This window comes from Papio anubis, chromosome 1 (genome assembly GCF_008728515.1).
Source record: "Papio anubis isolate 15944 chromosome 1, Panubis1.0, whole genome shotgun sequence".
NCBI classification, from domain to species: domain Eukaryota; kingdom Metazoa; phylum Chordata; class Mammalia; order Primates; family Cercopithecidae; genus Papio; species Papio anubis.
This window is the reverse complement of record NC_044976.1, coordinates 14,785,803-14,798,059: the sequence shown is the minus strand read 5'-3', so window position 1 is coordinate 14,798,059 and position 12,257 is coordinate 14,785,803. Positions and strand designations below refer to the sequence as shown.

Below are 12,257 nucleotides of genomic sequence, written 5' to 3'. Positions count from 1 at the left end.
GGGAGCTGAGCACAGTATATTTTTTTCTTTTTGTGTTTTTAATATTTGATAGTAGTCAAGCTTGCAATAAGCACAGTATTTTTACATATAGCAAATGTTTCATTGATATTTGTTGAATGCACGGAGTAGGGTAGAATTTTTAATTTTGTCCTTTTTCCACTTTCTATAACTTTTTCATTTGAGTTGATACAATGATAATGGTGGTATATTCATAAGAAGGCTTATTGTCTTAGATTGAATCATTTTATGATCTTCTATATATCTCTCATTCAACAGTATTTTATATTTTCAAGAGTAGCATTTAGTACTTAGCCTACATTAGTGCTGCTAAGGTGGTTAATTTTATGAGTTCATAATGACATCTGTTCAGGGTTGCTGCTTTGTCCCTAAAACCTCAGAAGCCCTCATGCTGTGGGATGACCGTGGGTGCCTCCATTCAGTCCAGTCCCTTCTTCTTTTTTTTTTTTTTTTTTTTTAACTTTTCAGCCTCCCAAAGTGCTGGGATTACAGGCATGAGCCACCACACCTGGCCTAATGATGTAATTTCTATTATAAAATAACGACTGGGCACTGTGACTTTTACTTGTATTCCCAGCACTTTGGAACATTGGGACGGAGGATCACTTGAGCCTAGGAGTTAAAGGCTGCAGTGAGCTATAATTGTACAGTGGGTGACAGAGCAGAACCTTATCTTTATTTTTTATTTATTTATTTTTTTGAGACAGAGTTTCGCTCTTGTTGCCCAGGCTGGAGTACAATGGCATGATCTCGGCTCACTGCAACCTCTGCCTCCCAGGTTCAAGCACTTCTGCCTCAGCCTCCCAAGTAGCTGGGATTACAGGCATGCGCCACCATGCCCAGCTAATTTTTGTGTTTTTAGTAGAGACGGGGTTTCTCCATGTTGAGGCTGGTCTCGAACTCCTGACCTCAGGTGATTTGCACACCCTGGCCTCCCAAAGTGCTGGGATTATAGGCGTGAGCCACGGCACCCGGCCAGAACCCTATCTTAAAAAAAAACAAAACACATGCAAGCTCAGCACAAAGGTGTTCTGAGTAGACATGTCAATAAACCGTACACTCATTTGAATGCCTAGTGCTAAGAAGACAAAGATGCCTAGGCCAATGGTCGTGTCCCCAGGGAGCTCATATTCTAGTACATTCATTCAATCCGTTGGGGAAGCTGAGAAGGTCTAACACAAATGTGAAAGGTGAGAAGGACTTCTTTTAAACAGTTTCATGAAAACTACATTCACTGAGTTAGTATACTTACGTGTGAAAAGTTTATAGGGCTTCTTTTGGGATGAAAACAAGAAAAACTCAGGGTTTCAAAATGCCTCTATATCCTTGGGGGAATATGAGTGATGATTTTGTTACCTAATCATGGAAGTGAAAAAGAAGTGCTATGCAAATTGGTGTTGGGCATGTAATTACAGAGGAGTTGCATCTGAGCTCACCCATGTGTGTTCTCCTTGGCATCTGTTCCTAGGGCCAAATTAGCAAACATGCCCTCAAAGGTATGGGGTTTGATGTTTTTGTGGAGGGTGTAACAGTTGAATGGTGGAAATTGCTTAATATTGGCTATTACAGCAGTATGAGTCTCTTTATGTTGGCTTGCTATTGTATTTTAAGACAATTTGGAAAGAGAGTGAGTTTTATTGAATCAAATTTATTCTGATTGGGAAAAATAGTAATGTAAATAATCTTTTGCAGCCTCCATTGATTAATTTTGTTCTGCAACAGACCTTAGGCTTATAGTCTGTCAAAATGTGCAAGGGAGCAACTGTATTTGAGATGCTGTATTTAATTTAAATGTCAACCATGCAGCCAAACTAATCCATTTCTTTGGACTCTTTTCCTTGGTGAATTTTAGAACTGAGTGGAGGTTAAAACCATAAGAAAGTTAGGTTGGGCACGGTGGCTCACGGCTGTAATCCCAGCACTTTGGGAGGCTGAGGTGGGTGGACCACTTGAGGTCAGGAGTTTGAGACCAACCTGGCTAACATGGTGAAACCCTGTTTCTACGAAAAATACAAAAATTTGGTCATGCCACTGCACTCATCCTGGGGCACAGAGAGAGACTCCCATCTCAAAAAAAAAAAAAAAAAAAAAATTAGCTGGGCATGGTGGCACGTGCCAGCTACTTGAGAGTTTGAAGTGGGAGAATCACTTGAACCTGGGAGGCAGAGGTTGCAGTGAGCTGAGATCGTGCCACTTCACTCCAGCCTGGGTGACAGAGTGAGACCCTACTTAAAAAAAAAATTTATATATATGTGTGTATATATATATTTATATCTGTGTATATATATGTATATATATTTTTATATATATATGAGAAAGTTAATAAATCAGGGAAGTTAGCCAGTAGGAAATGATAATATACAAGGGAACAAGTAAGAGGGACTATGGGAAGTGATATTTTTTCCAGTAATAAAAGGCATGGTTTGATTTTTTTTTTTTTTTTTCCTGATATGGAGTTTGCTTTTGTTGCCCAGGCTAGAGTGCATGGCGTGATCTCGGCTTACTGCAACCTCTGCCTCTCCAGTCCAAGCCATTCTCTTGCCTTAACCTCCTGAGTAGGTGGGATTACAGGCACCTGCCACCACGCCCAGCTAGTTTTTTGTATTTTTAGTAGAGACGGGGTTTCACCATGTTGGCCAGGCTGGTCTTGAATTCCTGACCTCAGGTGATCCACCCGCCTTGGCCTCCCAAAGTGCTGGGATTACAGGTGTGAGCCACCACACTCGGCATATGTTTTAAGACAGGAATTTGGGCTGGAAATGGAGGTCTCTGTTGTTTGAAAGGCCTCCCTCTAGCAAGTCAGTCATGTTGAAAAACACCTTATCCCCGTGAGCATGGAAGGAGGCCTAACTAGGATCGTTTTTCTTTTCTTTTCTTTTCTTTTTTTTTTTTTCCTGAGATGGAGTCTTACTCTGTTACCCAGGCTGGAGTGCAGTGGCATAATCTCGGCTCACTGCAACGTTACCTCCCAGGTTCAAGCAATTCTCTTGCCTCAGCCTCCCGAGTAGCTGGGACTACAGGCATGCGCCACCATGCCCAGCTAATTTTTGTGTTTTTAGTAGAGACGGAGTTTCACCATGTTGGCCAGGCTGGTCTCAAACTCCTGACCTTGTCATCCGCCTGCCTCAGCTTCCCAAAGTGCTGGGATTACAGGCGTGAACCACCACACCTGGCCTGGGATCCTTTTTCTAATACAGTTTTCAGGAAACCCATTATAATACTCTTCTGCTTTTGAGGAATGAAGGGAATTGCTCCCTTTTCACCATCACTGCCTTTCCCCCACACCACCAGGTGGACTTAAGCCATTCCAGTCCTTCCAAGTAGCCACCAATTGCTGATTATCACTAAGATTCTAATAGCCACTGTGCTAGGACACATTTGTAGTATCATGAGCTTTCAGCCAGTTTGGTAGATAAATTATCTTGGAAGCAATTCTATGAGTTCATGTTTTCATTTTCCTTAATGTGATCCTTCCAGTTTTAAAAGATGTTACACATAATTAGTGCATGAATTACTGCAGTGGTGGAGATGAGGTAGGAGGTTTCTGTTCTCTGCTGTCCCCCCTCTGTCACTTTTTGGAACATTTCAGCTCTTTCTCAAAGCCCCAAAGTATATTTCGAGATTACTCTTCTCTTCGTCTCTGCCCCCCCGCAATCCACCTTTTCTGGGAAGAACTGGGAAGAGAAGACCCTTATTATTCTTACTTTCATCAGTGCTAGAGGGAATGCTGGAAATTTGTAAAGTGGGGTGGCATAGTAAATGATCTGGGTAGATGTGTGTGGAGCAAGGGAAATAAATGTATTAAAAAATAATAAAAATATCCCTTCAAAAGGACTGTCCATCTGTAAGGAGGCTAGCTGAAGCTGTTAGCTCCTTTAGTGTCTGCCTCAGCTTTGGAGCCTTCTGCCAGTGGTTGAGCGTAGCAATGATTAAGAGCTTTGCCTTTTCTGCCCAGTACTACATTCCGCTGAGTGGCTGTCTTTGCTCCCAAGCTCTCTGTTGGACAGGCTTTGTCAGGTCTGCATTGTGGTCTGATGGTTCCTCCTGCCCAATCCTGCTCTTTCTGCACTTCTTCCAGAAGTTACTTACCATTAAACTTTTTTCATTCTGAATTCTGTTTAGCATCTGCTTCCTGGAGAATCTAATCTGCAACACAGTTCTTACATAAAACACCCTATTTCCTTCATTTTACTGGTTTTACCTCAGACTTTGTGTATCATGTCATAGGAGTATAAATGAGATGCCTGCCTCTGTGTGTATGTTTTCTTTGTAGAAAATTTAGGGACTACAGATAAACACAAAGAAGACATTTTTAAAATTATCAATAATGTTCTCACTAGAAGTAACTGCTGATAATGGCTTATTTTGGCAAACTTTATTTATTTAAGATGGAGTCTTGCTCCGTCGCCCAGGCTGGAGTGCAGTGGAGTGACCTCAGCTCACTGCAACCTCTGCCTCCCGGGTTCAAGCAATTGTCCTGCCTCAGTCTCCTGAGTAGCTGGGATTACAGGCACGTGCCACCACACCCGACTAATTTTTGTGTTTTTAGTAGACACGGGGTTTCATCATGCTGGCCATGCTGGTCTCAAACTCCTGACCTCGGGTGATCCACCCGCCTTGGCCTCCCAAAGTTCTGGGATTACAGGCATGAGCCACTGCACCCAGCCAGTATTTTAACAAACTTTAGAGAAATGCATGAGTATTCAGCTCAGTAAATTTTTTACAAACAAAAGACATCTGTGTAACCAGTACCCAATCAGGAAACAGAACTTTACTAGTACCTCAGATACCTCACTTGTAACAGCATAAATTTTGCCTCATTTTGAACTTGATATCATTGTAATCATACAATATATATTCTTCTTTTTTTTTTTTTTTTCTTCGAGACAGGGTCTCACTCTGTTGCCCAGGCTGGAGTCCAGTGGTGTGATCATGGCTTCCTGTAGCCTCGAACTCTTGGGCTCAAGCAGTCCTCCTGTTCAGCCTCCTGGGTAGCTGGGACCACAGATGAGTGCCACCACACCCGGTTAATTATTTTTTTATAGAGATGGTGCCTCATTTTGTTGCCCAGGCTGGTCTCAAATTCCTGACCTCAAATGATCCTCCTGCTTTGGCTTACTAAAGCGTTGGGATTATAGGGATGAGCCACTGTGCTTGCCCATTCTTCTGTGTTCTGTTTTTTGTTTTTGTTTTTGTTTTTGTTTTTGAGATGGAGTCTCACTGTATTGTCTAGGCTGGAGTGCAGTTGCCCAGTCTTGGCTAACTGCAACCTCTGCCTCCCAGGTTCCAGTGATTCTCCTGCCTCATCCTCCCAAGTAACTGGGATTACAGGCACGTGCGCCACCAAGCCTGGCTAAGTTTTAGTTTTTTGTTTGTTTGTTGAGACAATCTCACTCTATTGCCCAGGCTGGAGTGCAGTGGAATGATCTCGGCTCATTGCAACCACCGCCTTCCAGGTTCAAGTGATTCTCATGCCTTAACCTCCCTAGAAGCTGGGACTACAGGCATACACCACCACGCCCGGCTAGTTTTTGCATTTTTAGTAGAGATGGAGTTTCACCAATGTTGACCAGGCTGGTCTTAAACTCCTGACCTCAGATGATCCGCCTACCTCGGTCCCCAAAGTGCTGGGATTACAGGTGTGAGCCACTGCGCCCGGCCTAATTTTTATATTTTTTAGTAGAGACGGGGTTTCACCATGTTGGCCAGGCTGGTCTTGAACTCCTGACCGCAGGTAATCCGCCCGCCTCGGCCTCCCAAAGTGTTGGGATTACAGGTGTAAGCCACTGCATCTGGCCTTCTATCTTCTTTTGCTTAACATTATGTTTGAGAGATTTATTTATATGTATGTAACCTATGGTTCTTTGCTCTATAATATTTCATGGCAAATGTACCACAATTTATCTGTTCTGTTGTTGATAGACATTCATGTTCTAGTTTTTTACTGCCTGGATCTCTTATGATATTTTCTATTGTAAATATTGCCTTGTATTTGGTATTTTAGCAAGTGAAGCCTATTCTTGGCTTCTTCATTTACTATCTTCTTTCTTTTTGTTTGTTTGTTTGTTTGTTTTTGAGACAGAGTCTTGCTCTGTGGCCCAGGCTGGAGTGCAATGGCATGATCTCGGCTCACTGCAACCTCTGTCTCCCAGGTTCAAGCGATTCTCCTGCCTCAGTCTCCTGAGTAGCTGGGATTACAGGCACGCTCCACTACACCTGGCTAAGTTTTGTATTTTTAGTAGAGACGGGGTTTCACCATGTTGCCCACATTGGTCTCAAACTCCTGACCTAAGGTGATCTGCCCGCCTCGCAATCCCAAAGTGCTGGGATTACAGGCATGAGCCAGTGCACCCAACCAAGAATTACTATATTTTGTAAATGGAAATAACCACTACTAAAAACAGAATTCTATAAATAGGATGATGTCTTTTGTTTCTGGCAAAGTTAACTCGGGGTCAGTGCCGCAGTTGCAGGCACTGCTGGCGAGTATTCTCGGGGCAAACAAGAAAAAGGTTAAGTAACTCATCCTGCATAAAAGCTTAGAAAAACTGTTCTTTCCTTTCTTTCTTTCTTTTTTTTTTTTTTTTTTTTTTTTGAGTTGGAGATTCGCTCTTGTTGCCCAGGCTGGAGTGCAGTGGCACGATCTCAACTCACTGCAACTCTGCCTCCCAAGTTCAAGTGATTCTCCTGCCTCAGCCTCCCGAGTAACTGGGATTACAGGCATGTGCCACTATGCCTGGCTAATTCTAAATTTTTAGTAGAGACGGGGTTTCTCCATGTTGGTCGGGCAGGTCTCAAACTTCTGATTTCAGGCGATCTGCCCGCCTTGGCCTCCCAAAGTGCTGGGATTACAGGTGTGAGCCAGCCTGCGGCTCTGGTCAAACCCGTTATTTTTTTTTTTTTTTTGAGACGGAGTCTCGCTGCTGTATGTCACTCCAGGCTGGAGTGCAGTGGCGCCATCTCGCCTTACTGCAAAGCTCCGGCCCCAGGTTGGGTTCAGGCTGTGGCCATTCTCCTGCCTCAGCCTCCCGAAAGTAGCTGGGACTACAGGCGCCTGCCACCACACTGCTGTTTTGTATTTTTTAGTAGAGACGGGGTTTCACCATGCTAGCCAGGATGGTCTCGATCTTCCTGACTCGTGATCCGCCTTCCGGCCTCGGCCCCAAAGTGCTGGGATTACAGGCTTGAGCCACCACTGCACCCGCCAAGTATTTCTTTTTTTTTTTTTTCTGAGACGGAGTCTCGCTCTGTTGCCCAGGCTGAGTGCAGTGGCGCGATCTCGGCTCACTGCAAGCTCCGCCTCCCAGGTTCAGGCCATTCTCCTGCCTCAGCCTCCGAGTAGCTGGGACTACAGGCGCCCGCCACCACACCCGGCTAGTTTTTTGTATTTTTAGTAGAGACGGGGTTTCACCATGTTAGCCAGGATGGTCTCGATCTCCTGACCTCGTGATCCGCCCGCCTCCGCCTCCCAAAGTGCTGGGATAACAGGCTTGAGCCACCGCGCCCGGCACCCGTTATTTCTTAACCTATATTCTCAGAATGTTGTTACTCTTTGCAGGACCCAGAGTTAGTTTTTTCTTCAAAGTTTGAGGTCTTAGATCATTGTTACTGGCCAAGGAGGCTAGTTGCTCTTCTCTTTGCTGTCAGTCAGTCAGATCCTTGAGTTAGAGGAATTGTTGGAGAACAAGTTTTCTGGTTTATGGTTATACCAGAACTTGGCTGCCACTCTGGTTTTCAGTGAAGAGAGAAAATGTAATCAGAAGCCTTTGGGGATGGGCTTGGTATTTGAGCTGTACCTGTCGAATTAAGGTGGCTCACAACTGGTGTTGGAAAGTGCTGAAGAGCAGATTTCATACTGAGAGTGGAAACGAAATTATGAAGAGCTTAGATGTGCATGCCTGAATTGTTTCTGAGCTGCTTTCAGTGCAATACTGATATTTGTATTTTACCTATTACAGCTGTTGAGTGGGATGTCATGGCCAGCTCCTCAGACAGTGAAGATGACAGTTTCATGGCTGTGGACCAGGAAGAAACTGTGCTGGAAGGGACAATGGAGCAAGATGAGGAGCCCCACCCAGTATTGGAGGCTGACGAGACTAGACATAATAGGTCCATGTCGGAGCTGCCAGAAGAGGTTTTGGAGTATATCCTGTCCTTTCTGTCACCATATCAGGAACACAAAACTGCGGCCCTTGTCTGCAAACAGTGGTATCGACTTATCAAAGGTACTGTGGATAGGAGAAAGGTTTATTTATTGATTTCAAATTTCATTGATTTATTTTTAGACTCCAAATTTAGTTTTTTTCCTCCCTTAAATGTATTATGGTTATAAAATCTGGTATTAGATGATACTACATTTTCTTTTTTTTCTTACCCTGGTTAGTTTAATGAACAGCTTGAATACTAAAGTATCTAATCCCATTTGCATTTTTTAAAATGAGGATTCTTTTTAAAAGCTTCATATTCTTTTTTTTTTTTTTTTTTTTTTGAGACGGAGTCTCACGCTGTCGCCCAGGCTGGAGTGCAGTGGCGCGATCTCGGCTCACTGCAAGCTCCGCCTCCTGGGTTCACGCCATTCTCCTGCCTCAGCCTCCTGAGTAGCTGGGACTACAGGCGCCCGCCACCGCGCCCGGCTAATTTTTTGTATTTTTAGTAGAGACAGGGTTTCACTGTGGTCTCGATCTCCTGACCTTGTGATCCGCCCGCCTCGGCCTCCCAAAGTGCTGGGATTACAGGCGTGAGCCACCGCGCCTGGCCAGAAAGCTTCATATTCTTAGAGTTGATCTGGTTAATCGTATTGTTCTTTTTTTTTTTTTTTTTGAGACAGAGTCTTGCTCTGTCGCCCAGGCTGGAATGCAGTGATGCAATCTCGGCTCACTGCAAGCTCACCCTCCCGGGTTCATGCCATTCTCCTGCCTCAGCCTCTGGAGTAGCTGGGTCTTCAGGCGCCCATTACCACGCCCGGCTAATTTTTTGTATTTTTAGTAGAGATGGGGTTTCACTGTGATAGCCAGGATGGTCTCGATCTCCTGATCCATCCGCCTCAGCCTCCCAGGTGAATTAATAGTATTGTTCTTGAATGGGCAAAATAGAAATGGATGTGGCATAATAGTAATAGCCAATGTGAACATAGCTTTTATCATGTGTCAAGCACTATTGTAACTGCTTTACATTCACATAGCAAACTATGACTAGAACATACTGCATTTTATAGATGACAGAACTGAGTGAGGCACAGTTAACTTATTTACATGGGTAGTAAATACAGGATTAAAGATTCACATTCAGGCAATCTGGCTTTAGAGTCCATGCTCTGATTAAGGCTGCATATTGTCTCTGAGTAGCTACTTTTAGCAACTGTGCTTTCTTGAAAGCATTTGTCATTTGATTTTATCTCTAAACAGCAAAGACCCTATGTACATCTTTTACTTTTTAAAATATGTTTCTTGGCCGGGTGCAGTGGCTCACTCCTGTAATCCCAGCACTTTGTGAGGCTGAGACAGGCAGATCACCTGAGGTCAGGAGTTCGAGACCAGCCGGGCCAACAAGGTGAAACCTTGTCTCTACTGAAAATACAAAAATTAGCTGGACGTGGTGGTGGGTGCCTATAATCCCAGCTACTGGGGAGGCTGAGGCAGGAGAATTGCTTGAACCCAGGAGGTGGAGGTTGCAGTGAGCCGAGATCACCCACTGGACTCCAGCCTGGGCGACCGAGCAAGACTCTGGTCCTTTTTTCATCCTTTTCCTAATCAAGATTTCAACTTTTTGCTAAATGTTTAGGTTGCTAGACATGCTGTATTTTTAATTAGCAGAAAGTAGTTAGTGGCTTCATTGCATCTTAAGCGGAAAGGGCCTGCTTTTTGTTTGAAGATGATCAGTCAAGTTGAGTAATTTTTGATCAAGTGAGGATTGTCTCGATGTGTTCTTTCCTGGGGGAACAAGACAGCCAGAGATATAACAGAGAACAATCTTTAGATCAGAATCAATCAGTTTTAAAATATTTTCCTTGCATCAAGGTGGTTCTCATGGGGAGGGAAGTCCTTGTCAACTCCCAAAGTCCACCTAGAGGGCTAACAGCCAGCTATTGAAACTGCTCTATGGGCCCTGTGCTTATTTGATTATAACTGCTAATACTGGCACACACAGCCTGCTTCTATATTCTGAGTTGACGAGCTCTTCAGGAGAGATTGGCTCCCTGCACTGTGGAAATACATGCTTTCACTTCTCAAATAAAGGGAGGAAAACCACGGGTAAGGGACTGTGATTTAATCAAATATATGAATTTATCCTAGGTTTTCTTTGGCAGTCTTATTTTGGTTTTCTTTTCTTTTTTCTTTTCTCTTCTCTCTTCTTCTCCCTATCCTATCCTGTCCTATCCTTTTCTTTTCTTTTTTCTTTCCTTTTCTTTCTTTTTTTATTTTTTTAAGAAAAGAACCCTACCCTAGTACTCACAGTCTTAAATCGATCTTTCTGGCAGAAGTCTCTGATGAGATAGTTTTGTTTCTTTGTTTTTAATTTTAATAGACTTTTTTTTTTTTTTTTAAGAGCACTTTTAGGTTCACAGCAAAATTCAGCAGGAGAAACAGATTCCTCTGAGCGGGCACAGTGGTTCACGCCTGTATTCCCAGCACTCTGGGAGGCCAATGTGGGCGGATCACTTGAGATCAGGAGTTCAAGACCAGCCTGCCAACATGGTGAAACCTCATCTCTACTAAAAATACAAAAATTAGCTGGGCATGGTGGTGGGTGCTTGTAGTCCCAGCTACTCGGGAGGCTGAGACAGGAGAATTGTTCGAACCTGGGAGGCAGAGGTTGCAGTGTGCCAAGATCGAGCCACTGCACTCAAGTCTGGATGACAGAGTGAGATTCCATCTCAAAAAAAAAAAAAAAAGAAACAAAACCAATTTCTCATTTACCCCCTATCCTGACACATGTATAGCCTCTCGCATTATCAGCATCCCTCACCAGAGTGGTACATGTGTTACAATTGATGAACCTATACTGAAACATTGTTATTATCCCAAAGTCCATAGTTTACATTAATGTTCATGCTTGGTGTTATGTATTCTATGGGTTTGGATGAATGTATAATGACACATATCCACTGTTATAATATCATAATAGCTTCACTGCCCTAAAAATCCTGTATACTCTCCCTCTTTATCCTTTCCTTCCACCAACCTCTGGCAATCACTGATTTTTTTACTGTCTCCATAGTTTTGCCTTTTCTTTTTTTTTTTTTTTGAGACGGAGTCTCGCTCTGTCGCCCAGGCTGGAGTGCAGTGGCCGGATCTCAGCTCACTGCAAGCTCCGCCTCCCGGGTTCACGCCATTCTCCCGCCTCAGCCTCCAGAGTAGCTGGGACTACAGGCGCCCGCCACCTCGCCCGGCTAGTTTTTTGTATTTTTTAGTAGAGACGGGGTTTCACCGGGTTAGCCAGGATGGTCTCGATCTCCTGACCTCGTGATCCGCCCGTCTCGGCCTCCCAAAGTGCTGGGATTACAGGCTTGAGCCACCGCGCCCGGCCAGTTTTGCCTTTTCTAGATGGTCATATAGTTGGAATCATATAGTATATAGCCTTTTCCGATTGGTTTCTTTCACTTAGTAATATTTGCATTTAAGTTTCCTCTTTTTTTTTTTGGAGACAGGGTCTTGCTTTGTTGCCCAGGCTGGAGTGCATTGGCGTGATTTTGGCTAACTGCAGCCTCCACCTCCTGGGCTCAAGTGATCCTCCCATCTCAGCCACTGGAATAGCTGGGACCACAGGTGTGCACCACCATGCCTGTGTAATTAAAAAAAAAAATTTTATAGAGATAGGATCTTGCTGTTCCCCAGGCTAGTCTCAAACTCCTGAGCTCCAGTGATTTCCTGCCTCAGCTTCCAAAAGTGCTGGGATTATAGGCGTGAGCCGCTGTGCCCGGCTTCCTCCATTTCTTTTCATGATTTCTTTTTTTGTTAGTGCTGAGTAATATTTCATTGTCTAGATGCACCGCAGTTTGTTTACCCATTCAGTTACTGAAAGGGCATCTTGGTTGCTTCCAAGGTTTGACAATTATGAATAAAGCTGGTGTACATCCATGTGCAGGTTTTTCTGTGGACATAAGTTTTCAGCTTCTTTGGGTAAATACCAAGGTGCACAATTGCTGGATCGTATGGTAAGAGCATGGTTAGTTTTGTAAGGAACTGCCGAACTGTTTTAAGTGGCTGAACCATTTTGTACTCCCACTAGCAGTGAATGAG

The 12,257-nt window shown here is 43.9% G+C and overlaps 1 protein-coding gene across 2 annotated transcripts in view; it reads left to right on the top strand.

Moving 5' to 3' along the window:
• The window catches only part of FBXO42 (F-box protein 42), a 98,151-nt gene that overhangs the window by 22,794 nt on the left and 63,100 nt on the right, over window positions 1–12,257 (top strand). For both annotated transcript variants that reach the window (XM_021936465.2, XM_003891189.4), the window contains exon 2: window positions 7,977–8,243. In XM_021936465.2, the coding sequence (XP_021792157.1) occupies window positions 7,994–8,243 (250 nt within the window). In that variant the 5' untranslated portion in view covers window positions 7,977–7,993. The remainder of the gene's footprint in view (window positions 1–7,976; window positions 8,244–12,257) is intronic.